General features: G+C 37.2%; 1 protein-coding gene across 1 annotated transcript in view; it reads right to left on the reverse strand.

The window, feature by feature from the left end:
• The window catches only part of UGGT2 (UDP-glucose glycoprotein glucosyltransferase 2), a gene marked incomplete at both ends in the record, with an annotated part of 131,674 nt that overhangs the window by 94,193 nt on the left and 11,021 nt on the right, over window positions 1-26,460 (reverse strand). Inside the window, 4 exons of the mRNA XM_080689494.1 lie at window positions 2,413-2,513; window positions 7,934-8,006; window positions 10,425-10,521; window positions 15,022-15,196. Coding sequence (XP_080545620.1) covers window positions 2,413-2,513; window positions 7,934-8,006; window positions 10,425-10,521; window positions 15,022-15,196 — 446 coding nt within the window. The remainder of the gene's footprint in view (window positions 1-2,412; window positions 2,514-7,933; window positions 8,007-10,424; window positions 10,522-15,021; window positions 15,197-26,460) is intronic.

The following is a 26,460-nucleotide window of genomic DNA, read 5'->3' on the forward strand; positions in this document are numbered from 1 at the left end:
GTATTCAACTCAGACACATTCATTTTTTCTTTCAATATTGTCTTGCCTTCATGCTGAAATAAAAATACTTAACTATTATTTTTCCCCAAATGACAGTTCTATTGAAGGAAAAAAGTGAGTGGCTAATTACAATCAGTCTCAAATATGTCAGAAGCAGTAATCATCTTAGTCTCCTTACTTGTCAAGAGTCAGAAATTATTTTAAAGCCAAATTCTTTTAAGACCTAATAAGGGAAGCATTGTTTTCTCTAACATTTTCCTAGAGGTAGAATCCTAATTTATGAAAGACTAGTAAAACATATCATTTAACATATCATGGCTGGTTTTATTCCTATGTTCTCAGTGAAAGTGGTGAAATCACCCCAGAGGCAAAGTCTAGAAAAAGAGGCTCTTAGGGTGGCCTCCCATGGAATGGCAGGGTCTGATCAACTGGGTTCATATTCTAGCTACATCATGTACTAACAACTTTAATTTCAATCTCCTTAACCTCAAATGTTTCCAGCCCCAGCACCACAGTGAAACTTATCAGGGCTCACTAAGGTGTCCTAATGGCCAAACCCAAATCATTCTCTCATGAGAATCCTTGCATGACGGGATCATTTCTGATAAGAAAAAGTACTGAAGTATGACACAGTGGTCCAAAAAGAACAGATTCTATCAGTTCTAAAAAGAAAAATTCTTCAAAGTGAAGTATTGTAATAGCTTTCTTAAACATCTCATTGTTTTGAATGATATTCTATGAAGTAAAGATATAGTGCTTATTTGCAAAGAATATTTATGTTAGGTAGGTATAACAGGAGTTAGAAAACCTTAATATACCAGGTCCTGCAACATTCTGCTACCATTTTAAAATGTGATCTTTGAAAGCCTGTTAAGTATAAACAAAGTTCACATATATTATATGGTATACTATATAGAACTTAACTTGGACTAAAAAGCCTTTACTTATTATCTATGTCAAAATTAGCATAATTAAACCACTAAATTTCACTTTTCTTACTTATGAAATAACTCACCTCCAGACTAATATCATGACAGTCAATTAAGATAGGTTATATGAAAAGATCCTGTAAACTAATCCAGATCAGATGTAAAGTATTTCTATATACTATATGTAAGTTATTCTGGCAAAAGAATTCTGATAAATAACTTGGTTTTTTCTGTGTGTGTGTGTGTGTGTGTGTGTGTGTGTGTGAAGAGAGAGAGAGAGAGAGAGAGAGAGAGAGAGAGAGAGAGAGAGAGAGAGAGAGAGAGAGAGAGAGAGGATGGAACATGGAACCCAGGGGCTTTCTACCTTCAAGCTACACATACAGCCCTGTTTTATAACTTATTTGGAAAGAGGGTCTCACTAAGATGCTGAGAGTCTCACTAAGTAGCTGAGGCTGGCTTCAAACCTAAGTGATCCTCCTGTCTCAGCTTCCCGAGCGCTGGGATTAGAAGCATGCACCCCCCCCCCAAATATTATCCTGTTATTTTAAAACAGAAAATGATTAGCAACTGCCTACACCTGGGAAGATGGGGAAAAATGGGGAGTGACTGCTAATGAGTACATGAGATTTTGGGGAGTGATAAAATGTTCTAAAATCAACAGTTGCAGCACTGAAAATAGATAAAATGAATAGTATATAGATTTTACCTCAATAAAGCTGTTATGCAGAAAAGTGACATGTCCTATAGTCTCCTGAATCATTTCAAAATAATATAAAAATTGCAAATTGAAAAGGACTTGTAGTTTAAGGTATCTGCTGATAGGCTGCCAGCACAGAAGCTGCTCTCTATGTGCCTAAAATGTGATTTAAGACTTGAGACTAACTTATAAGAAAAGTCAGTGTATACTTGAGATAAATAAGTGTACACCTTTAAAATGATGTCAAATAACTATACTTCATTGAATTTTAAGTCTTGCAAGTGCTAAAAAAAAAAAACCTGCTTCCTGTGCTTTCTCTCCTATACAGAAGCAAGGGAGCAAGCAGGATACGACAGGGGCTTTGGGTCACGGAGCAGAAGCCCCAGGGTGGTGAGCGAGGTCGTCTGCGGAGGGCAGCAGTATGGGGGAGAAATTAACGAGAAAAACACTCCCATTGGCCTTATGTGCATACTCCAGAATATCAATGCCACCCGCGGTAACGGATGGGAAGGGGAGAGAGCGGGGAGCCGGGGGAAGCATGCCAGGTACTGTGTGCATGTAAGTCTCTACTATTCTGAACTACATTATGATGTGAGACTACAATGTACCACTTAAAGTACATAAAAATATAACCCACTCAATAATCTTTTAAACATGTATTCCCACAAATTAATATAATTTAAATTATTCATTAAGAGCAATTATCTATATTCTGTATAATGCTTTATAAAATGCTCATTTAATTAAAAAAAAAGTGCTATGTTAAAGTAGCTCAAAATACCATACCTTGTAGTTCCCAGACTTTCAACGGCATCATTTCTTTGTTACTCTCAATCAGGTATTTTTGGAATATTGTCAGATTATCTCTAAGATCTGAATATATTTCTCTGCATCAGAATATTAAGTGATATTAATTATCATCACCTACCATTAAGTCATTATACAAGCAGTATACTTCTGAAATTAACTTTTCCAAATAATTAGACACAACTAACCATTCATCATTAAAACTAAGTTGGGATACAGACTATTCATAGAACTTAAAAGTAATAAGGAAGATATATATGTCTCCTTTTTAAAATGCATAAAACAAATCTGGAGGAATATATTCACAATTGGTATCATCACCTGTAAGGGATACAAGGACAAGGAAGGACAAGGGCAGAACAATTAGGCTTTATGTTCTCTGTTTTTAAATTATTGTTGTTGTTGTTATTGTTGTTGTTGTTATTATTTTGTGGTACTGGAGATGGAACCCAGGAGCATTCTACCTCCGAGCAACACCCCACCCCCAGATCTATTTTTTTTCTTTTTTCTTTTGAAACAGGGTCTCACTGAGTTATAAAGGGCCTCACTAAGTATCTGAGGCTGTCTATGAACTGCGATCCTCCTGTCTCAGCCTCCCAAATGCTGGGATTACAAGTGTACACCACCATGCCCAGCAGTTCTGTTCTGTTTTTATTTCAGAAAATTTTAAATTGAAAGTTTTGCTTTTTATAACAACTTTTATATGAAAAGACAAAAATGCCTTCATATACAATCTCCACTTGATCTTAGCCAAAAGGCTGAGAATATTCTTCTTATACAATCTTAGAGTTTTTATTTCTGAAAGTCCCATTTTTGATTCTTATAAAAAACTAAAATAGGGTAAAAGTTAGTCAAATATTAAAATATATCTAGGCATTTTTAAGAGGCAAGTAATAATGTAACAGAATGGCATTTTACTATTTATAAAGTATAATCTTTATTACTCACAAAAATTATGTCATTTCATGTTTAAATTCTTTTTTTAAAAAAAAAACTTAAGCCGGGCGTGGTGGCGCACGCTTGTAATCCCCGTGCATGGGAGGCTGAAACAGGAGGATCACACAGGTTCGAAGCCAGCCTCAGCTACTTAGTGAGGCAACTTAATGAGACCCTGTTTCCAAATAAAATAGAAAATAGGTCTGGGAGTATAGCCCAGAGGTAGAAAGCCTCTGGGTTCTACCCCCAGTATCACCAAAATAAATGAAAAAAATAAAAAAATAAAAAAACTTTAGCTACCTTATTCAACATATTTTGAGCACTACTTTTATAGCATCTTCAAGTGAAATAAAAATACACAGAACGTGTTCATTTTATAGTTAAAAAAAATACACACACAGTGTATTTTGTAATTTTACTACAATGTAGACCACATTCTGAAAACAAACTATGACTAATGAAGACTGCTTTTGGAATAAAGGCATAAAGCTTCTTCCTAGAACTTCTTTCTAAAAGTTGTTCACTATGAATTAAATGAATCCTTCCTTTCTCAATATTTTATGTTACAGGATAATGTTTATTAGAGTTGGTATTTTTTGTATTTAGTCATAATCACAATTCTTACTGTTAAACTGTGTTATGTAATTCGGGCAACATCTGTATTATTCATACAATACCTCAAAGCAAAGGATTTTTTTGCTTTAAACAAGCAATCAACTGAGTTGCTATGGAAGGACTCTGAGTATTTCTTCTCTTAAAAATAAGTAAAAGCTGGGTGTGGTGGTGCACGCTTGTAATCCCAGCATTCACATTTGTGAGGCTGAAACTGGAGGATCGTGGTTCGTGGACAGCCTCAGCTACTTAGTGAGGCCCTGAGCAACTTAGTGAGACCCTAATTCAAAATAAAGAATGAAAATAGAGCAGGGGTGTGGCTTGGAGGTCAAATGCCCCTGAGTTCCATCCCCAGACCCACAAAAACAAAAAACAAACAAACAAAAACAACAACACAGTTGGAAGGAATTTTTAGAAGCAGGAAATTTATTCCTACAAAAAGTTGTATTTAAAATAGGAAAAAAGCCAGGCGTGGTGGCACACGCTTGTAATCCCCGCACTTGGGAGGTGGAGACAGGAGGATCACACAGGTTCAAAGCCAGCCTTGCTGGCTTAAGAGACCCTGTTTCCAAATTTTAAAAAAATATGAAAATAGGTCTGGGAGTGTAGCCCGGAGGTAGAAGGGCTTCCAGGAACCCCAGTACCACAAAAGAAAACAAAAAAAAAAAAAAAAGGAAAAAAGAAGACATTCCAAGATGTTGAAACACAGCTGAAAATGAGATAAAAACATATTTCTACCCACTAAATGAAACTTTTGAAGGCCACTAGTATACTATACTACCTTACCAATATAAAATTTTAACTCGTTTATCTGTTAGCAGTCTTCAAATGTGTTATGTTGTTCTATACAGTTATCAACTCACCAAGAATACTGACTTTAGTGTCATTTGTAAGTATTTGTAGTGTTGAATAAGAACTAATGATGTTTAAAAAACACTCTTAATTTTGCCTGTATAAAGAAATCACAGACTTGTGTAAATAAGGGGACCTGCACCTGAAGTCCCAGCCACCCCCACTCGTGGGTAGTGAGAGGACTCACCATCCTATTCCTTGTCTTCAGTCAGCGTGACAAAAGAAAAAAGGGTAAAATTTTAATTCTTGAAAGGTTACTTACAGAAGTATATAAAGATCAAATGTTAAAAAGCTTTCAATATGGCAATCTGTGGCAAAAAAATTTAGGGAAATTTTTCCGGTGGTACATAAGTTACTTCAAGCTAAAGATCCAATATTGTTCGTATTTTTTTGTGGGGAGGTACTGGGTATTGAATCCCGGGGCATTCTACTTCCGAGCAAAATCCTTGCCTTTTAAAATTATTTTTGAATTTGAAACAGGGTCTCACTAGGTTGCTGAGCGTCTCACTACTTGCTGAGGCTGTCCTAGAACCTGCCATTCTCCTGCTTCAGCCTCCAGGTACTGAGATTAACAAGCATGCACTACCATGCCCAGCTATATCCATTTTTGTAACCCATAGATCTGTAAAGTTTTAAGTATTATAAATTTTTAAAATTTTCTATTAGAGATACTTATCTTTTTCAATTACTTTTTCTAAGTATACTAAGTCAAACTTGTCTTATGAAGTTATTTTAATTCTTGATCTGATACTTATGAATGCCATAAATATTAGAACTGCTTTTAAAAATAAAGAAAGCAATATAAGAAGTATTTCTACAACTCAAATTAGTTTCTAAGAGAATTAAAATATCGTGGCATTTCAAAATGGTAAATATAGCTAACATTTTAATTTACTCAAAATAATCTTTTACTTAGTTCTTTTTCCTTGAAACTCAATTCAGATACTATTTTCTTTTTGGCATTATTTCAACAAATGATATTAATAATTTGATAACTATAATTTTCATTTCTTCACTTTAAATTTACATAATGTTTATTAAGCACCATGAACTATTGTAAGCTTTTATTAAATTACTAAATTACATTACTTATTCTTTTCAAAACTTCAAAATTTCCTAGACAGTATTTGTTGTGTAGCTAATTATTCACCTATTATAACAACAGTGTTAGAATGGCCTTAAGCAGAACAAGTCACTACATTCAAACATAGAAAATCATAATGCATGCCATAGCAGTGCCAGCATGCTGTGAACGAATATACGATTTTAAAAATGCTGCACTATGTATTTGGCAATTTATCTGATCTATATTCATTGTTTCATATTTTAAGGTTTAGCAAATTCTATATATGTTGAGCCTTTGTTCATAGGACATATGCTTTTTTCTGAGTAAAAAGAGAAAAATGCATATTAAACTGTGACCTAAGCATAGTTATCAAAAGTTTTACATTTCTACTTTTCTAGTCATCCCAGGGATGCTCCCCAGTATTAGAAATGGGTAATCACACCTCTCAATTTAAACATAACAGCTGTATCTAACTAGTGAATAAATTTTCATCTTAAAGAGTAATATAAGCTTGAAAAGTAAATAACATATGGCAAAGGGATCAGACTTTGTAACATACAGAGCTGTTATATGTGAGAAAAAATGGTAAACACAGCACGAAAACTGAGTGAAGGCCAGGAGTATGCAGTGTACCAAGAAGGGATTCAAAAGCCAATGAACAGACGAAAAATTTACTCCTGCAAAAGTAAACTGTCAATAGTTTTACTACTCAAGTTCAAATTACAAACTGGTTCAGTCCAGTGAAATAAATGTAGAATTTAAAAGAGAAACATCAGGAGTGGTGTTGCTTGCCTGTAATCCCAGTACTTGGGAGGCTGAGACAGCAGGATCACAGGTTCAAAGACAGCCTCAGTACATAGTGAGACTTTAATCAATGTAATGAGTGTCTCTTTCAAAATAAAAAGAAAACAGGGCGGGGTGTAGCTCAGAGGTAGAAAGCCCCTGAGTTCAATTCTCAGTACAACAACAACAACAACAACAAAAGAAAAACAAGAAAAAGAAAGAAACACCATTTCACCTATTAAAACTGACGAAGATTTTAAAATTAGTATCACTGATCCACAAAATTCTGGGAAATGGATAGACAGGGGGAGTTTATACATTTACACAATTTAATGTGGGAAACAATGTATCAAAAATTTCAAGAAATATACATACCTTTATCATTTCCCCCCTAAGATTTATGCTAAAAAAAAATCTAGGATACACACAAGCTGGTATACAAAAATATTGGATAAGCCAGGCATGGTGGCACAAGCTTGTAATACCAGCATTTGGGAGGCTGAGACAGGAGGATTGAGGTTCAAGAACAGCTTCAGCTACTACTTAGTGAGGCCCTTTGCAACTCAGTGAGACCAAGATTCAAAAATAAAAGAATAGCCGGGCGTGGTGGCGCATGCTTGTAATCCCCGCGTTTGGGAGGCAGAGACAGGAGGATCGCGCAGGTTCGCAGCCAGCCGCGCGCGCTGGCTTAGGAGACCCTGTTTTCAAATAAAAATGTAAAAATAGGTCTGGGAGTGTAGCCCGGAGGTAGAAATGCCCCTGGGTTTCATCCCCAGTACACCAAAAAAAAAAAAAAAAGAAAAAAAGAAAAAAAAGCATAAAAAAGTAAGGCAATAATCCAAAGTCCTATTGAGTGGGACTGTTCCAAATAAAGAACTATCCCACAGAACGTGAAAAAAGGGGTAGGGTGGTATGGTTCCACAGAGCAAAACAATATGCTGTGTATGCATTTCTTTGTACCTGTAAACTCATTCACAGGAAGTCGGAAGGACAGATACCAAACAGAGGAGATGATAGTTTTCTTGTGCTTCTCTGCTCTCCCTAAATTTCTGAGATAGGCTAGCTGGACACTACTTTGATAATGAATATAACAACTGTATGCATCTAAAAAAGAAAAAGCATGCGCCAATGCAGTATTTGCAATTAATTCCTTTAGAAGCAAAAGGCTCTAACCAGGAAGAAAAACACAAACATCACAGATCGTGCATGGAAGACGACGAGGGAGACAAGCTGGTTTCAGTTCAGACTTACTTTAGTTTCCCAAAAAGAAATCCTTGGACTTCATTTGCTTCAGTCTTGTCTTCTGTTGTAGTATTGGTGACAGCTACAGTTTGGAAGGAAAAACAAAAACAAAAGTATGTCCAAAATGAAAAATGGACATGTAAAAAGAGAATTAGAACCAACAAGTGAAAGTCTATTTGTCTTTCCTTCATGGACCAGTTTAAGATAAATGCATGTGTACAGAATGGTATTACTGAGTGTACGCTCTCCTGAAATGAGCCTGTATCGATTAGAAAATATTTAAACAACCATATGAATGTTTTATAGATTATTTCTCATTGAAGCTCTATTTTTATAGCCAGAAGACACAGGGCCTGCACAAATGCTCAATTTAACTTTTCTTTTTCTTTCTTTCTTTTTTTTTTTTTGTGGTACTGGGTATGGAACCCAGGGGCATTCTACCTGCAAGCTACACCCCCAGCCCTATTTTTTTTTTTTTTAGTCTTTTTATTTTGAAACAGGGTCTTGCTGAGTTGCGAAGGGGTTCACTAAGTAGCTGAGGCTGTCGCTGAACCGTGATCCTCCAGTCTTGGCCTCCCGAATGCTGGGATTACAAGCGTGTGCCACCATTTTAGCTTTTAAGTCTGGTGGAAGATTAAAATCCTAATTAACATGAGGTCTTGAATATTTTTTCAACACCTTTAAAGATCATCAGGCAATCTTCAGAAAACACCAACACTCATGGCCTCCAAGAATAAGGATATGCTATTTTACAGTCAATTCCCTTCTCTCTTACTCATCAATTAATTATATGGTGTGGTAAATGAAAAGTGTAAGGGTGCTCTGGGGTTCTAAGAACTGTGACCTTTTACAGCATGGGCTGTCCCTTCATGAGAGAGTCAGAGCTCAGCAAGGACACTTCCCTCTAGGTCCTCTTCTGAAGCTCTGGATTTTAGAAAAAGCAAAACCCTAGATGCTTTGATCTAGTATTTCTTTTTACTACTGTTCATTCACTCATTGAGCAAACATATTTACTATTTACTATGACGCCTGATGAGATAGACACCAGGAGGAGAAACACAAATGTCAGAGGCTATGCATGGTGGGAGAGGAAAGAGACAAATGGACAACTTGAACAGAGTGAGGGAAACTTTTCTAACAGAAGGGACAGAAATCTATGAGATATAAAACAAGGAAAACCACTCTTTCACAGAGAGGGAAGATGGGCTGATATCTCACAGGTACTGACATATGGGGTCTTAGAAGATGAGTAGGACTTAGATGAAATCAAAGAGGCTACAGAAGGGAAGAGAAATGGAAGCAGAAGAAACAGCATAGCCAAGGGGCCACCAAGACTTCCTGTGGGCGCAAGCAACCATGAATTGTAGTATAGTGTCACAGGACAAGAGGGGACAAGGAAGAGGGCGCCGAGGAAGAGTGATAAAGCAGAGAAAAAAATCAGACTGTGAAAAGTTTTGTTTCAAATACTATAGTACCTGAACTTTTCAGGGGTTACTGGGAGTCACTAAAGGGTTTTAACCAATTGAATCACAAGGTCAGATTTTTATCATAAGTTCATTTTGAAAGTACTCTAGAGAACTGAGTGGTTAATCTATTCTGAAGGGTAGAGAAAAGGATAACACTGAAGATCAAAGATCAGAGATGGCTAGTTACAAGTTTGATACAATAAGCAATAGAGAGAACTGAGCCAGGCACAGCAGCACATGTCTGTAACTTAGCAAGATTCTGTTTCAAAATAAAAAATAAAAAGGGAAAATGTCTCCAGGCTCAATCCTCGGGTAGGGGAGTGGAGGAGTGGGAAGGAGGAGGAGGAGAGAGAGCACTGAAAAAGTAACAGCTAGAAACTAGAATGGGCCAGTCATCTCTGGCCATGAGCAGCCTCTTCTATGGCCTCAGTGAGCCTTACATATATTACCATTTGTTATGTGGTGCTGAAAATGGTTAGAAAGCACACCGTATAAGAAAATAATATAAACTGCTGCAATTTCCTAGTTTTAAAGAGGCTTTGAGAATATAGTAATATGAAGTAAATTTCTTTCAGTTAAATTCAAAACTAAGGCGACATGTCCACCGCATTCCCAGCCTCAGATAATACAAGTAGGATTACATTTTTTAAATAAAAAAAGGTTCTCATCAGATGCTCTCCCTAATATGTGGATGCTAGGGAGAAAAATAGTTATAGGAGGAACTCTAGACAAAGGAGAAGCCACAGATGAGCAAATAAGGCGACCTACCTGAGGAAGGTAAGAGGAGGAAGAGGGAAATTACTGCACATGATGTACATTCACCAGCACATCAATCACTACGCCAAACACGAGGGGGGGGGGAGCGTGATGAGAAGTGGAGAAGGTAAGCGAGTGATGCGTGCATGTCTGCCTCTACCATCTTGAACCCCATTAAGATGTATGGCTACAATGCACCAACAAAAAAAGACACTGGCGAAGTCTCCAACATTCCACTCTACTCAAGTATAGAAATTATATAAAAGCCAAACACTTACTTTTAACTTGGGTATCATCAAATGCTTTGTATTCTGTACTTTTAATCGCTAGCTCCACACCATAGCCAGATAAGAACATTTTCCGTGAGCTTGGTTTCTGTTCAAACACAGTTATTTTACAAAAAAGAGAAAAGACTTAGTCAAGTATCTTATTTTAAATTCAGTACAATTGCATATTAGAACATTAGAAGAAGTTATTAATATTGAAGATATTTTTCCCTTTTTAGGTGCTAAAGAGTGAACCTAGGGCCCAGTACATGTGAGGCACATTGAGTTACATCGCCAGCTCAACGCTGAAGGTTCTTAACCACTGTAGTATGTTATTATTTGGGGGAGGGGGCATTTATGTTCTTTATATAGTCTACCAAGGAATCAAAATATGGTTGGTGACACCTTCTTTACTATCTAAAAAGTTTGCCATGATTATACACTTTAATTACTTTTTTTTTTTTGGTGGTACTGGGGTTCCTGGAAGCCCTCCTTCCTCCGGGCTACACTCCCAGACCTATTTTATATTTTTGAAACAGGGTCTCTTACGCCAGCACGGCTGGCTTCGAACCTGCGCGATCCTCCTGTCTCTGCCTCCCAAGCGCGGGGATTACAAGCGTGCGCCACCACGCCCGGCCACTTTAATTACTTTTACAATAAAAAATACTGATCTTTTTCTGTGCATTATGACAACTTTCCCATGTCCCTCATGAGCTAATTAGAAGAAGACCCAATATAGTCAAGTTTCAACAAAACTGTATTCTTTGGGGGACCTCTGCAAGATTTGCTAAATCAGAAATGCTATTCGTCTGCTAGGTGTCTACAATGTAGGACAACTGGAGAGATGCCAAAAGCAACGCTGAAAGTAGGGGAAGGGAGGCAAGACCAGCAAAACAGCAAAAACGTTCAGTGCCTTGAGTAACCGGCTAAAATTTTCTTCATGTTTCCCAATGATTAAAATATGGTCATATTCCACAAATTAATATTTGCTCTTGGAAAGAGGCTAAACTGAGTTCTCTGGAGTATTTATGATCACAATTTTAGTAGTTTTCCTCTTTCCATAAAAGTTTACTCCACCAAGCAAGAAAAATGACATTTTACTAAAAGAAAATCAAGATGAATATGCACAGTATTTTAGAAGTTGTGTAAAGTGTTTTTCAACTTCCAGACTGAAATTCTTACCGCAGTGCTCCAACCGTTATCATCTGGCCTATTATTTCAGAAGCAAGGAAATCTAGCTGAACACTAGGTTAAACTCTTAAAAGATGCTAAGCATCTGCTTGATTTGGCTTTGCAATTCTAAACACAACGGAGGAAGGTGTAGGGTAGAGACTGGAAAGAGCAGAAACCTTACTCCTGTTATTGCTCTTCTTTCTTCCCTAAACTTTTTACCCAGCTTTAAGAACATAGAGTGATTGTCCCATAATCTGTTCTATTTCCAAAATAAGAACATATAAGTATCAGCATCAGATGTGCAGACGAAGTATTTAACATTGCTGCCCACACTAAATCTTAATTTGCTATTACTTCAGGCACATGCTGTGATTGAAAGATAACATGTGGAAACTAGGTTATTTATAATTATAGTAATCTGACAAGCTGATAATCTTTTAAAGAGTGTTCAATTTCTTACAGCTCAATTTAAAAATACATTGGAATATCTACTCAAGAAACAATCAGCCAGTGGCTTAGCATATCTGTTATGAAGCCAGGTATCCTGTCATAGTTCATAAATGTAATGCAATTCCACATAATCAATTTCTATTTTGGTTCTGGAAAATTATTAGTGCCCCAGCAACAAATAAAAAAGTATTAAATTCATATTTACTTTCCTCATTTGAAGTATATTAATATAAAATTTGAACTGTGGTTTAATAAGTATGGATTTGCAAACCAAAATGCTCAAGGCCAAATCAACAGCTAAAAAAAATATCTTTCATTTTTCTATTTCTCATTTCTCCCACAAAAAGGCATTTGCTCAAAAGGTAACATAAAAAGTCTATTTTTGTTGGAATTACATGTTGACTAGATGTACATGCTATAATTTGATGCTACAAAGTACTCGAATAGCTAGGTGCTTGGTGGTGCAGGCCTATAATCCCAGTACTTGGAGGCTAAGACAGAAGGATCACAGGTTCAAGGACAGCATAAGGTAATTTAGGGAGACACTATTTTAAAATAAAAAATGAGTCGTGGGTACAGATCAAAGGTAGAGTGCCCCTGGGTTTAATTCCCATTTCAGTGTGAGCAAACATACACAAAAAGTACTGAAAGGCTGGTTAATATAACTTCACAGAAATATATTTATGGAGTCATTTATGTTCACATTTTTCCAAAGAATAACTTGAGATAGATTCTCAAAAGATGGGTATACCACCTACGATACATACTAGAATCACCTGGGGGAAATTTAAATGAGTTAAATATAAATAGGTCTCCCATTCCCATTCTATTCTAATTTGTCTCTCATCTCAGTAAAGAATCACAGCCTTGATGTGCTACTGTTATTGATAAAAATATATTTATATCCTGAAAAACTCGCTTAGGAAAAGATTGAGAACTGTTGGTTTAAGAGACTCAAACTACATGTTTTATATGCACATTCTAGCCCCATCACTCTTGATTCTTTTTTTTTAGTATTTGTTTTTTTGAAACATATTCATTTCCATCTAACATAAATATACTTGTAAATGTTTTATACCTCCTCCACTATAATGGAAGTTCTCTGAAAATAAGAAATTAAAAAAAATTTTACTGGTGCATTATAGTCATACATCTTTTCTCTTTCTTTCTTTCTTTCTTTTTCTTTCTTTTCTTTCTTTTTTTTTTTTTTGCAGTATTAGGGATGGAACCCAGGGGCATTCTACCTCCAAGCTACACCCCTTAACCCTACTTCTTATTCTTTATTTTGAAACAAAGGCTCACTGGGTTGCAAAGGACCTAAGTAGCTGAGGCTGTCCTCAAACTGCGACCCTCCTGTCTCAGCCTCCCAAATGCTGAGATTACAGGCATGCGCCACTATGCCCAGCTTGTAGTCATACATCTTAATGGAGTACAAGATGGTTTAGGCATACATGCACACATCACCCAATTAGCCCTTACCCAATTCCTATTCCTATTTTCTTATTCACTGCTATGTGAACAGTGCCTGGAACAGAGACATCCAAATATTAATAAAATTAAAGATTTAGATATGTAAATATTTACAAATTATACAAATCCAACACACCCACACTTTCTATTTATATTTCACTTTATAGACAAACTGTGGATTATGTAGATATCTATATTCTACTTTGCCAACACACACTCAAGAAAATTTACTGACTTTTTCACTCCCACTAAATGGCAATAACTTACCCCAAAATAGGAAAAATTAGTATTCAGAATAAGAAAAGAACCCACACATCAACGATTTTTAAAGACAATAATAGCTGGGCATGATGGTCCCTGCCTGTATCCCAGTTCTTGGAGGCTGAGACAAGAGGATCACACATTAACAGCCAGCCTTAGCAACTGAGCAAGGCTCTTAACAACTTAGCAAGATCATTTACAAATAAAAAACAAAAGAGGGCTAGGAGTACAGCTCAGACGTAGAATGTCCCTGGGCTCTATAGCCAGTACTCCCTCCCCCAAATACACAGATTCGAATATTAGACAAAGGGGATGGACAGGCAATTTACAAGTATATCTGGAGTGCTCTTTTTTATTAAATATTAATGTATAAATCACTAATAAGTTGGGAAGTGCAAATTAAAGTACTCTTTCCATGTTGAAAATACACACACACACACACACACACACACACACACACACACAGTTTTCCCTCTAATGGCTATTAATGGCTATTATATTTTAGGTGAAGAGGGGATGTTATAAATGTGAGTTAACAGTATAGATGTTATAAAAACAGAATAATGTAATGGAGTTATCATAGCAATAAGAGTATGGGGAAGTGTGAGACAATAAAACATGTGACTAGGAATCTTGATAAGTCATCTCTCAAAAAAGAATTCAGAGTATTCCTACACTAGGCTTAGCAATTTGACCTAATGCTATCAAGTAAATCAAATCTCTTTACTGTAATACATTTTTATTAAGAATAACTGAATGTTTGAGTTTTAAGCAACTATTACATATATTATTAAAGTATGTTTTAAAATCTAAGTTTTAAGCCAGGCATGGTGGTGCACACTTGTAATCCCCTAATCCCCGTACTTGGGAGGCAAAGACAGGAGGATCGCACAGGTTCGAAGCCAGCCGTGCTGGCTTAAGAGACCCTGTTTCCAAAAAATAAATAAATAAATAAAAGTATAAAAATGGGTCTGGGAGTATAGCACAGAGGTAGAAGGGTTTCAGTACCACCAAAAAAAAAAAAAAAAAATCTAAGTTTTACACCTGTGCCAGATATATAAAAATTATAATGACGATACTCCAAAACCACACAGAATCCTAATACATTTTTTTCCATAAAAATGTACATGCTTGTTATATTATATTTAAAAATCTGAGTTAACTACTTGGAGAAAATTATGTAAATCAAGTAAGAAAATTATCATAAAAATAATTTTTCTATAGCCAAAATAGTATTGGAAAAATAAGCACGTACCTGAATATAATGGCGAAGAACATATACAATTTTACCACTTTGAGCTTTTCCAGACAATACTTTGTGAAATTCAACAAACGCTCTGGTACCTATTTCTGCATAGAGAATAACCACTGGTAAATTCTCATCGGCTGTAGAAAATTTATGATCTCCTTTAAGTAGATAAGGCCTGGTCCTAAAATGAAAACAGAGTACAAACTTTTAAACTCAATGGCCTAAGAGACATATATTTTGATATTTCATAATTTCTGCTTATCCAATAATTCATAATAAGAATAATCAGAAAAAGGAACTTAAATTTCCTGTGAAACTCCATGCACATAAACTTCTTTTAAAGATAGATAAAAGAGAAAATTCGATTAATCCAAAATTGTATAGTTACAAGTTTTTTAAGCCAGGCATGATGGCACACACTTATAAGTCTAGTACTTGGGGAGGATGAGACAGAAAAATCAAAGGTTCATAGCCAGTCTCACCAACTTAGTGAGGCCCTCAGCAACTTAGTAAGACCCTGTTTCAAAATAAAAAATAAAGTAAGGATGGGGCTATAACTCAGTGGTAAAATGTACCTGGATTCCAATCCCCAGTACACACACACACACACACACACACACACACACACACACACACTTTTTTCCCAATAAGGTTAATTATCTTTAAGCAGTAACTTATAATGGCAACATGATTTTCAATGAAATAATTTATATTTACTTGGAATAATCTAATTTTTCATCATAGCTCATATTTACCCAAAACAGGTTCCAAAAATTAAAAATAATTGCAAAGGCACAATACTTAGTATAAAGATTGTAAGTACTTAGTTCAAACAACTACTAATGAAATCCTTAAGGAGAGTCCAAGAAACAGAAGAATCTTATGGTTTAACCCTATCGTCATGAATAGACTTTGACTTATTATTTGCCAGGTACTGTACCAGATTCTTTATTCCTCAGTCATGTGCTGAAACAACCCTGTGAAGTGGTTGGGGAAGAACAGGTAAGCATGCCCATCAGACACTCAGGGGTTATAGTAGACTGTAGCTCCTAACAATCTACCCCTTGGCATAAAAAATTATTGGTTGAACTCAAATCTTTACAAATATGCCATTCCATCAAGACTAGATATATTGAATTTGTCTCTCCAGCATTTAATTAAGGCCATTACTATCAGAAATCCAAGGAGCAGGGTAAGGCCAAAGCTGGAGTACTTCTTGACTCAGTTTAGGCAGGTTGTATTTATCTAGAAAGTTGTCAATTTCCTCCAGATTTTTTATTTTGTTGGAGTATAGTTTTTCAAAGTAGTTTCTGATGATCCTCTGGATTTCTACATTGTCAGTAGTGATAAGTCCTTTTTCATCACTTATCTTGTAATTTGGGTTGGTGCTCTCTCTCTCTCCCTTTTTTGAGTAGGTTGGCTAGTGGTTTATCTATCTTGTTAATTTTCTTGAGAAAACAGCTTTTGGTTTTGTTGATATTCTCTATATTTTTTTTATTCTCTACTTCATTGATTTCTGCTCTGATTTTAATAATTTACTGTCTTCTCCTAGCTTTGGGGTTAGATTGTTCCTATTTTTCAAGGGCTTAAGAGGTGTGTCATTAGGTTCTTTAGTGATTTTCTGTTCTTCTTATGTGAGCACTCAGTGCTTATAAATTTTCTTCTTAATACTGCCTTCAAAGTGTCCCAGAGGTTTTGATATGTTATCTCTATTTTCATTTTTTCCTAGACATTTCTTGATTTCACCCCTTACTTTTTCTATGACCCATTCTTCATTCATCAGTGTGGTGTTCAGTCTCCATATCTTTATGTGGGTTCTCTGGGTCTTCTTATAGTTGATTTCTAATTTTATTCCATTATGGTCTGAAAAGACACAGGGAAGTATATCACATTTTTTCAATTTGCCAGTGCTCACTTTGTGGCCCAGGATGTGATCTATTTTGGAGAAGGTTCCTTGAGCAGCTGAGAAAAGTGTGAACTCTGCTGTAGTTGGGTGGAATATTCTATATGTGTCTAATAGGTCCATTTGTTTGATGGTATGTATTAGGTCTGAGGCATCTTTACTGACCTTTTTTCTAGAAGAATGATCTAATGGTGTGAGAGGGGTGCTGAGTCTCCCAGTATTATTATATTGGGATTTTTGTGTGACTTAATGTCACAAAGAGTTTGTTTTATGAAAGTAGCTGCACCTATGTCTGGGACTTAAATTTCCTCTTACTGGACTGTTCCTTTTACCAGTAATAAATGACCTGCTTTGTCTCTTCTAATAAGCTTGAGCTTGAAGCCTAACTTGTCTGATATCATAGTTGCTACTCCTGCTTGTCTCTGAATTCAGATGGCATGGATTGCTTTGCTCCAGACCTTTACCTTAAGTTTATTACTATCTTTACTTGTAAGGTGTGTTTCTTGGAAGCAGCAGATAGATAGGTTCTGGTTTTTAATCCATTTTGCCACTTTATGTCTTTTTATTGGGGAGTTGAGGCCATTTACGTTCAGTGTGTTTATTGAGAGATGACTTTTAATTCCTAACATATTGAGATTTAACTTCTGTTTGAGGTCGTGTTTGTTCTTCTTTGCTTAGTTGTTTGCTGGATGGAAATTCTTGTTTCTCTGGTTTCTGCATGTATAACTTATTTCTTCTTTCAGTTAACATCTCTGAGTATTTTCTCTAGTGCTCGTTTGAAGACATAAATTCCTTCAGCTTCTGTTTGTCTGATCTTGTCTAAAAGGAGTTCTATAAGTTTCTTGTACCTGTATATTGACATCTTGCTTTATGTTTGAAAAATTTTATGCTATTAGTTCTTTGAAGATTGTTGATCCCTTTGGTTTCACCTTCTTTTCCCTCCTCTATGCCAATTATTCTTAGGTTAGCTCTTTTAAAATGGGCCCATATTTCTTCAATGTCCATTTCATGCTGTCTATTGTTTCTTTTTTCTAAGTTATATAGTATGTGTTCATTTTGGAGTGATCATCTTCTAGGAGCAAGATTCTATTCTTCATGTGGTCTAATTGATTGTTTACAGTTTGAATTGATGTCTTCACTTCAATGCTTGCGTTTATTTATTTTTTTTTCAGACTCTTTCTAAATTCTTTTTGGAAGTCTTGTATTATCTCTACAGTTACATTCCTGATTTGACCTTCTGGAGATCCCTGCAATTTTGTGTTGTCAGGCTCTGTTACTGTGGTGGTGTGGGAGCTCATTGCTTCCTTGTTATTCCTTCTTCTCATAATTTCAGAAGTTTGTATCTGTTGCTTTTGATAGGTTTCTCTCAGTCTCTATGTGTCAGCTTGTACATCCAAGGGCAAGCTGTATTCAACAGTGAAGGTTGAGTGAGGAGGGAAGTAAAGTTGTAAATGCAAGAATAGGGTAAAGCCTCATATAGAACTGAATAGAATGATAGTATGAGTTTGGTAAGGTAGTATATATTAGAGATTAGAGATAATGAAAATGTAGTAGTAGTCTAGAAACCAATGTAGTTTCTGGTATAGTGATATGAAGTGGACTTAATATAAGATAAGGAAGAGATAAGAAGAGAGAAAAAGAAAGAAAAAAGAAAGAAAATAGAAAAGAGTAAGTATATATAAGAAGCTTAAGACAGGATTTCAGAAGAGGGTTAAAAAAAACAGGTATACACACTCACACACAAAAAAAGAACTAAAAACTAAAACTACCCCAACAACAAATTAATACAACTCTACAAATAAATGAATATGCCTCTGCAGTTTCTCTCCGTGCAGATAACAAGTGCCGCTGGCACCTTTCCTGCTGCAAGCCTGCTTCTCTGAGTCTTTTTAAGTCTATGCAGATGGCTGGTATCAATGGGACTGGATCTAGTGATAAACATAGGTCACCCTCCATGCTTCCCACAGATCTGAAGTCTTGGTCTCTCCCTGCCTCCGCAGGTGGCATATGCCTCTTAGACCAAACTCAATGTAAGAGTCTCTGTTCTCCACAGCTAGGGTTGGGCTGGTCTGACTTCTTCCCATTCACCACGAATGGGTGGTCTATGGTGATCCCGAAGATACTACTAGTTGGGTCTAGTGTTAAGCGTAGGTCTCCTTCCACACTTTCCACTGATTAGAGCATGAGTCTGTCTGAGCCTCTGCTACGTCAAACAGCAGATTCTATTCCCACCTTCTCTGGCTTGAACCGTAAAGTCTCAGACCCAGGGACTTTATGGGGTTGTGCAAGTCCCTGGGGGCACTATGCTGGACGTTCTCCCACAGGGACCACAGCTTCACTTACAGTGTTGTTGAGCACCACTCTGGATCTCTGCAGGGAGTGGTAAGCTCAGTCGCCACTGCTGCAAATTGTAGCCAGTGTTTGCGCAGGAGGAATTAATGACTTACAATTCAGATGATCTCTGGCTGCTTTACTTCAGGTTGGTTGTTTTCCTGATCCTCCCTGGTGTCGGGTGCAGTGAGGTAAGATGGCACTGCTGTGGGTGCTTGCGGCTGCAAGGTGAGTGGGTTTCTTTTCTGGTGTTGAGCACAGCTCTGGATCCCTGGAGGGCGTGAGGAGCTTGGCTGCCACTGCTGGAAGTTGTAACCAGTGTTTGCACAGGAAGACTGATGGTTTACAGCTCTGTTAATCTGTGGCTTCTGACTTCAGGTCCTTGGTTGTTTTTTTGTTCGTCTCTGGAGTCGGGTGCAGTGAGGCAAGATGGTGCTGTTATGGCGCTTGCTGTTCCAAAGCAGGCGAGTTTCTTTTCTGCTCTGATTGGTCTTCTAATTTTACTTTCCCCTTGCTTTGTACCAATCATTTTATTCCTCTACTAACAGTATTTTCTGGCTTTGTAGAACACTGTTTTTAAGGCAATGGAGATCGGGTGTCAGCAGGACTGTCATGTGCTGTTTCCCTGGGTCGCCATCTTCCTGGAAGTCACCCATCATAATCTTCACAAGAGTTTAAACCAACCTGCTAAACTTTGCTGTTACTGAAAATATTTATCAGGAGCAATAGATGGGCCAAAATGCACTTTTCATCCTCAGTGCAGACTTTCTGTGTCTACTTTCTCAAAAAACAAGTATTTAGCCCTAAGACAAAACATGTTGCTTCAGACCTGGACCTATGTATTGGCAACAGAACAATTTAGGGAGCTGGACTAAAACTAAAGTTCAAATCCCTTAATTAAGCCCCTTTTGGCTGTTGACCATGTGAATGGTAAACCAACATACTTACCAGGCTGATCTGAGGCTGGGGTTGGGTAAAAGAAAGAGGTACAGTCCAGGTAGAACCCTGAATTTTCAAAACAGATCTACATAACCCCTCATCTATCTATCTCTCTCTCTGTCTGTCTGTCTGTCTCTCTCTCTCTCTTTCTTTCTCTTCTTTCTTTCTTTCTTTCTTTTTCTTTTTCTTTTTTCTTTTGGTGGTACTGGGGATGGAACCCAGAGGCTTTCTACCTCCAGGCTTAAACTCCGAGACCTATTTTATATTTTATTTGGAAACAGGGTCTCACTAAGTTGCTGAGAGCCTCACTAAGTAGCTGAGGCTGGCTTCAAACCTGTGCGGTCCTCCTGTCTCAGCCTCCTAAGTGTGGGGATTACAAACATGCACCACCACACCTGACGCCCCTCACCTTTTCCAATCTGATCACTCCATAGGAGGTGGTCAAGAGATGAATTAAATCTGAGGATGGCCACATTCAGGGATCAAACTACCAAACTAAAAGTACATGGATCCAAAGGAGGTGAGAGTGCAGAGTCAAATCTTTGAGGAGGACATCCTAGTGCCACAGTCAGATGTTTGTAGTGGCAGACAACAGGGAATGTTCCCTAAAGACTGACTGCCAACATAATGTTGGTGGCTTAGAGGGATCACATGCACACCTGTCAGACTGTAGATGCTAAGGGGTGCCATAATGTCAGCTTAGTTTCAAAGGCCACAGTGAAATGGTCAGAGTTAGCTTACTAGACTTAGGTAGTGAAAGTAGAATCTAAAAAAATATCAAATGAAATTGACACCAATGTTAGCACCAAGAAGAGGGGCAAGGGTCTGACAGTGTGCTAGAAGTGGGCACAGCTCCACACTCTATGGTTTCCTTCACCACAGGGCAAAACCATCTCTAGGCAGAAGCCACAAGTCTGGTATGCTGTGGTGGCTTCTATTCCTGAAACATAGACCTTTACGGTGTTGCCGGTCCATTATGGTGGATTCAGGTAGCAAGAGCACTAATCTGGTTGCTGTACTTTTTTTTTTTTTTTTGGTGGTACTGGGGTTCCTGGAAGCCCTTCTACCTCCGGGCTACACTCCCAGACCTATTTTTACATTTTCATTTGGAAACAGGGTCTCCTAAGCCAGCGCGCGCGGCTGGCTTCGAACCTGCGCGATCCTCCTGTCTCTGCCTCCCAAGCGCGGGGATTACAAGCGTGCGCCACCACGCCCGGCGTGGTTGCTGTACTTTTAATAAGCAGCTCACCTCCATTCAGACTAGTCAGAAAATGGGCCCACACTGTGTGCATCAATAGGTGTAAGCCACACTTTCCCACTGACAACTGCAATTTATTTTTACAGAGTGAAGCCCAAAAGAGCGGTGCCTTTAATCTGCCAGTCTATATTTTTCCAGAGGTCAACCACACAGGAGATGACACCCTGAAAGTCAGTATAAATGTAATAAATTTATGCAAGGGGTCAGAGATTGGTCAGGGGAGAGGACTGACTTGAACTTTGACCAATAAATGGAGTAGCCACCTCTGGTTTTTATTTTACTCAACTGGTGCTTGGTTTAAAGGTAGTAGCCTCAGCCCACAGACACCACCAACCTTTAACTTTGCTGACCATATCAATAACTTAGTTCAAGTATTTAGGGAAAACACTGTTAACTGAGGGCCTCATGAGGCCAGCAACTTGACTTTAGGTAGCAGAATGGGACATCTGATTTCCCCTAAAGGAGTTGCTAGTACTTTTTATGCACACTCAAGAACATGCTAGGGCCAGGCAGCTGTGCTCTTGAACATACAAGACACATTTCCAAATAACAAAGGATAGGCTTGTTAAGTGTATTATACCTTGTTGTCAGTGAATTCTAGTTGACCTTTGCCAAATGTAACGTCAGATAAAAGTGTCATCAGGCTTCCATAGGTCAGGTGTTCAGTTTCAATAGGAGCAGAGTAGCAGCTTAAAAGTTGTTTAAAAAGGGGTGTAGTTGTTAGCTGATTCAGGCAGGTGGCACTGTTGTATGTGGAAACAACTTCTCTGGATGGTATTAAGATATTAAGAAGATATTAAGTATACTAATTAAAGTTGTGATTGTCCTCTCTCCTTTTGGGATTCTTAGCTATTTCTGCTGAACTACCCAGAGTGGACAGTCCATGTAACAGTTCCTGAAAAAGAACCTCCCTCTAGAACTCATGATCATTCACAGGTAAGCATGTAAAAATACCAATACCAATTATATATTAAGATATTATAGCCAAAGTAATGTACACTCAGTCAAGTTTGGACACGTTTTCTTTCTTTCTTTCTTTCTTTCTTTCTTTCTTTCTTTCTTTCTTTCTTTCTTTCTTTCTTTCAGTGCTGGGGATGGAATCCAGGGGCATTTTACCTGAACTACACACCCAGCCCTACTTTTATTCTTTATCTTTTTGAAACAGGGTCTCACTGAGTTGCAAAGGGCCTCACTAAGTAGCTGAGGCTGTCCTAAAACTATGATCCTCCTGTCCTAGCCTCCCAAATGCTGGGATTACAAATGTGTGCCACAATGAACACCTGAACACCTGTGGTGCCTAGCTAAACACCTCTTCTTAAAGAACGTGGATCATAAAATGTGTCTCGGGCTGTCGCATAGCTATCAGAAGACTGCTGTAGTCCACCAAGAGCACTGGCGGAGAGAGGTGGGCAGTGGTAACAAAATTTAAGTGTAGACTGTCTTCTGTCTAACCTAAGGGGCCCTTGCCCTTCCTCTCCCAGAAAACCATGTGTCTATTAACATCCCACCCTTGTCTCCAAAATTGCCAAGAACTATAAAAGTCCAATTTACAAATAAGTAAGTTAGCCCTGTATCATTTCATGGATTCTGGCAGAAACATGAGACTCCTTGGGTCAATGACAAAGGACTTTATATTGATCTGATATAACAAGATTTATATAAGCGTATTTTCACCCATCAAGATCCATACAGAGTGACAAAAATATGGACCTAGACAAATACCACATACCTCACAAACGTGAGTGTACATTTCAGCTGAGGAACACTGGACTTGAGGAAGCACCACTTTACAACAAGAGGTAAACTAGTCTGCTACCCATCCCCAGAAGAACAATACAACCTCATTCCTCATGGCTGCTTGCTGCAAAGACAACCCTGAGAAATTACCCAGGTAAAGATTTGTCCAGGCCTTGCATTTTTTGCTGGTTACATCAAGAAAACACATGCAAAGAGCCGGGCATGGTGGCACATGCTTATAATCCCAGCATTCAAGAGGCTGAGACAGGAGGATTGTGGTTCGTGGCCAGCCTCAGCTACTTAGTGAAGACCTCTGCAACTTAGTGAGACCCTATTTCAAAATAAAGCAAGTATAAAGAAATCAAACAACAACAAATGCTGGCGAGGATGTGGGGAAAGAGGAACTCTCTTACACTGTTGGTGGGAATGCAAACTAGTTCAGCCACTATGGAGATCTGTGTGGAGATTCCTAAGAAAGGTGGGAATAGATCCACCATATGATCCAGCTATACCACTCCTGGGTATCTTTCCAAAGGGGTTGAATTCAGAGAAATACAGCAACATATGCATACCTATGTTCAGAGCAGCACAATTTGTAATAGCCAAAATATGGAACCAACCCAGATCTCCATCAACAGATGAATGGATAGCAAAACTTTGGGAAATACACACAATGGAATTCTATTCAGCCATAAAGAACAAAATTTTATCATTTGCAAGAAGATGGAAAGCCCTGGAGAACATTATGTTAAGTGAGATCAGCCAAGCACATAAGGAGAAGGTACATATGTTTCCTCTAATATGCCCAAACTAGGAAACACAGAGGATACCAGTGGGACTCCAGATAATGGAGGGGAAATACCAGCAAAGTTTGAATGGAAAGATAGGAGAGGAGGAAGGCTTATCTTGATTAATGAGGGTCTACATCTGAATATGTGTAAAATTATGAATATGACATGGTTAACCTGGACAACCATTGGTGGGAGGGGGGGAAGGGAAAACGGGGGCGGGGGGGAGAGGGCGCCAAATATAGTTTAAATGTATACTATATATGTTCAATAAAAAATTGTTAAAAAAAGAATAAAAACTAGGGCGGGGTTGTAGCTCAGAGGTTGAATGTTCCTGGGTTCCATCCCTAGACCCATTAAAAAAAAAAAAAGAAAACACATGCAAAGATTCGCAAAACCATGGCAAAACTGCCTCTTACAATGCCTCAGTGGTTTTTTTTTTTTTAACATAATGTCAATGTATGTTAGTTTCTACCAAAAAGTTATAAAACCAGAAATCAGATAAATTAATTAATTTATTTATTTATTTATTTATTTATTTTTGTGATATTGGGGATGGAACCCAGGAGAATTCTACCTCTGAGCTACAACCCCAACTCTATTTTTTATTCTTTAGTTTGAAACAGGGTCTCATTGAGTTGCAGAGGACCTCTGCAAACTGCATTCCTCCTGTCTCAGCCTCCCAAATGCTGAGATTACAAGTATGCGCCACCATGCCCAGCTAATAAATTTTAAATATTACTAAAATTTCCCTTAAAATACTGCAACAGGTAAAGAAAAAAATATTCTAGTACTAAGAATTTTACAGTGATATTAATACTATAAACAGATAAATAACCCTTATGCTGTCAATTTGTTTAGAATAACTTGTTGCCTAATTTACTATATAAAGCTAGAATGATGGATATAAAAATTAAAGATGCCCATTAATTTAAATATATGTTAAGCATATATCATATATTACAAAAATATCATATTTATAAAAATATATCATTTAGTAAAAACAAGCATGAGAACAAAGGTAACCTTTATGTGCAATTTAAGATAATTCCACACCATTAATGAGTAGTTTCCTTTAGAAGTATGTTCCCTTATATATTAAATATATTTATCACAATATATCAATAATGTCCAATATGAAAAAACTTTGTATTAATCTTAATAGACAGAAAAACTAATATAATAAAGCAATTATTTATATAAGTTTTAAAAGATGGTACAAGTAGAGACACACCATTATCTGATAAAAGATTCAATTATAATAAAAGATTTAAATTCTTCCTAATTTAATCAGTAGGCTTAACATGATTCATACTGATCCCTGCCAGGACTTTTTTGGGAGTAAGGGGAAGAATTCTACTGTAATTTGAAAACATCAACACAAGCAAGTGAGGTGCTAAGAAATTTGGAAGGAAAATAAAAGCAGGAATGAAGCAGAAATTACCCTGTCAGATAATGAAATATATTATAAAAAATAAATATCAGGTTGTTTCCATAATTTGGCTATGTGAACAGAAATAGTTCAAATAATAGTTTGTCCACATATGAACATATCACTACTGTCTCACTAACATGTACAGAAAGAAAGGAGACAGAAGCAGGTGGGGTGCTGGGATGTGGGAGGGAAATATATCAAGTGATAAGTGCACGTAGGTTTTTACCACTGAATCTCGCTATGATGCACAATTACAATGCACTAATCAAAATATAAAAAATCAAAAAATAATACACCAAGATGACCGCATCCCTATAATCCCGGCTACTGAGGACACTAAACCAGGACAATCAACAGCACCATTAACTTAGCAGGAACTTGTCTTAAAAAAAAAAGCTGGGATGGCTCAGTGGTAGAGCATTTGCCTAGAATAGGTTAATGGATTAAGCCGAGGGAGGGATGGAGGGAGGGAGGGAGAGAGAGAGAGGGAAAGAGAGAGGGAGGGAGAGAGAGAGAGAGAGGGAGAGAGAGAGAGAGAGAGAGAGAGAGAGAGAGAGAGAGAGAGAGAGAGAGAGAGAGAGAGAGAAAGAGAAATACGTAAGGGAAAACAGCTATGAAATAGACCCTAATATCAATCCAATGGATAAAATAGGCTATTTTAGGGGGAAACCTGATTGGATGCTTGTCTTCTTTTGATGAAAATACACTACAGATCTATTATAAGTTTAGAATAATAAAAAACTATGAAAATTACTAGAAAATATTAACAAAAACCTCTCAATCAGGTTTGAAAAAATTGTAAGTATAAAAATATAAAAGTCACAGAAAAAATTGACTATATTAAAAGTCTTCTGTATACTAATATCAATATGAAATACCAAAAATACTAGAAAAAACTTGCAACAAATTAGAGTATTAATATGAATTACTATATATGTATATATATATTTCTGTTTAATATATAAAGAGCTGCTTCAAAATTTAGAAAATCCTGGAAGCCCTTCTACCTCCGGGCTACACTCCCAGACCTATTTTTTTTTTATACTTTTTTATT

Source organism: Muscardinus avellanarius, assembly GCF_963383645.1.
Source record: "Muscardinus avellanarius genome assembly, chromosome: 2".
In the NCBI taxonomy this organism is placed as follows: domain Eukaryota; kingdom Metazoa; phylum Chordata; class Mammalia; order Rodentia; family Gliridae; genus Muscardinus; species Muscardinus avellanarius.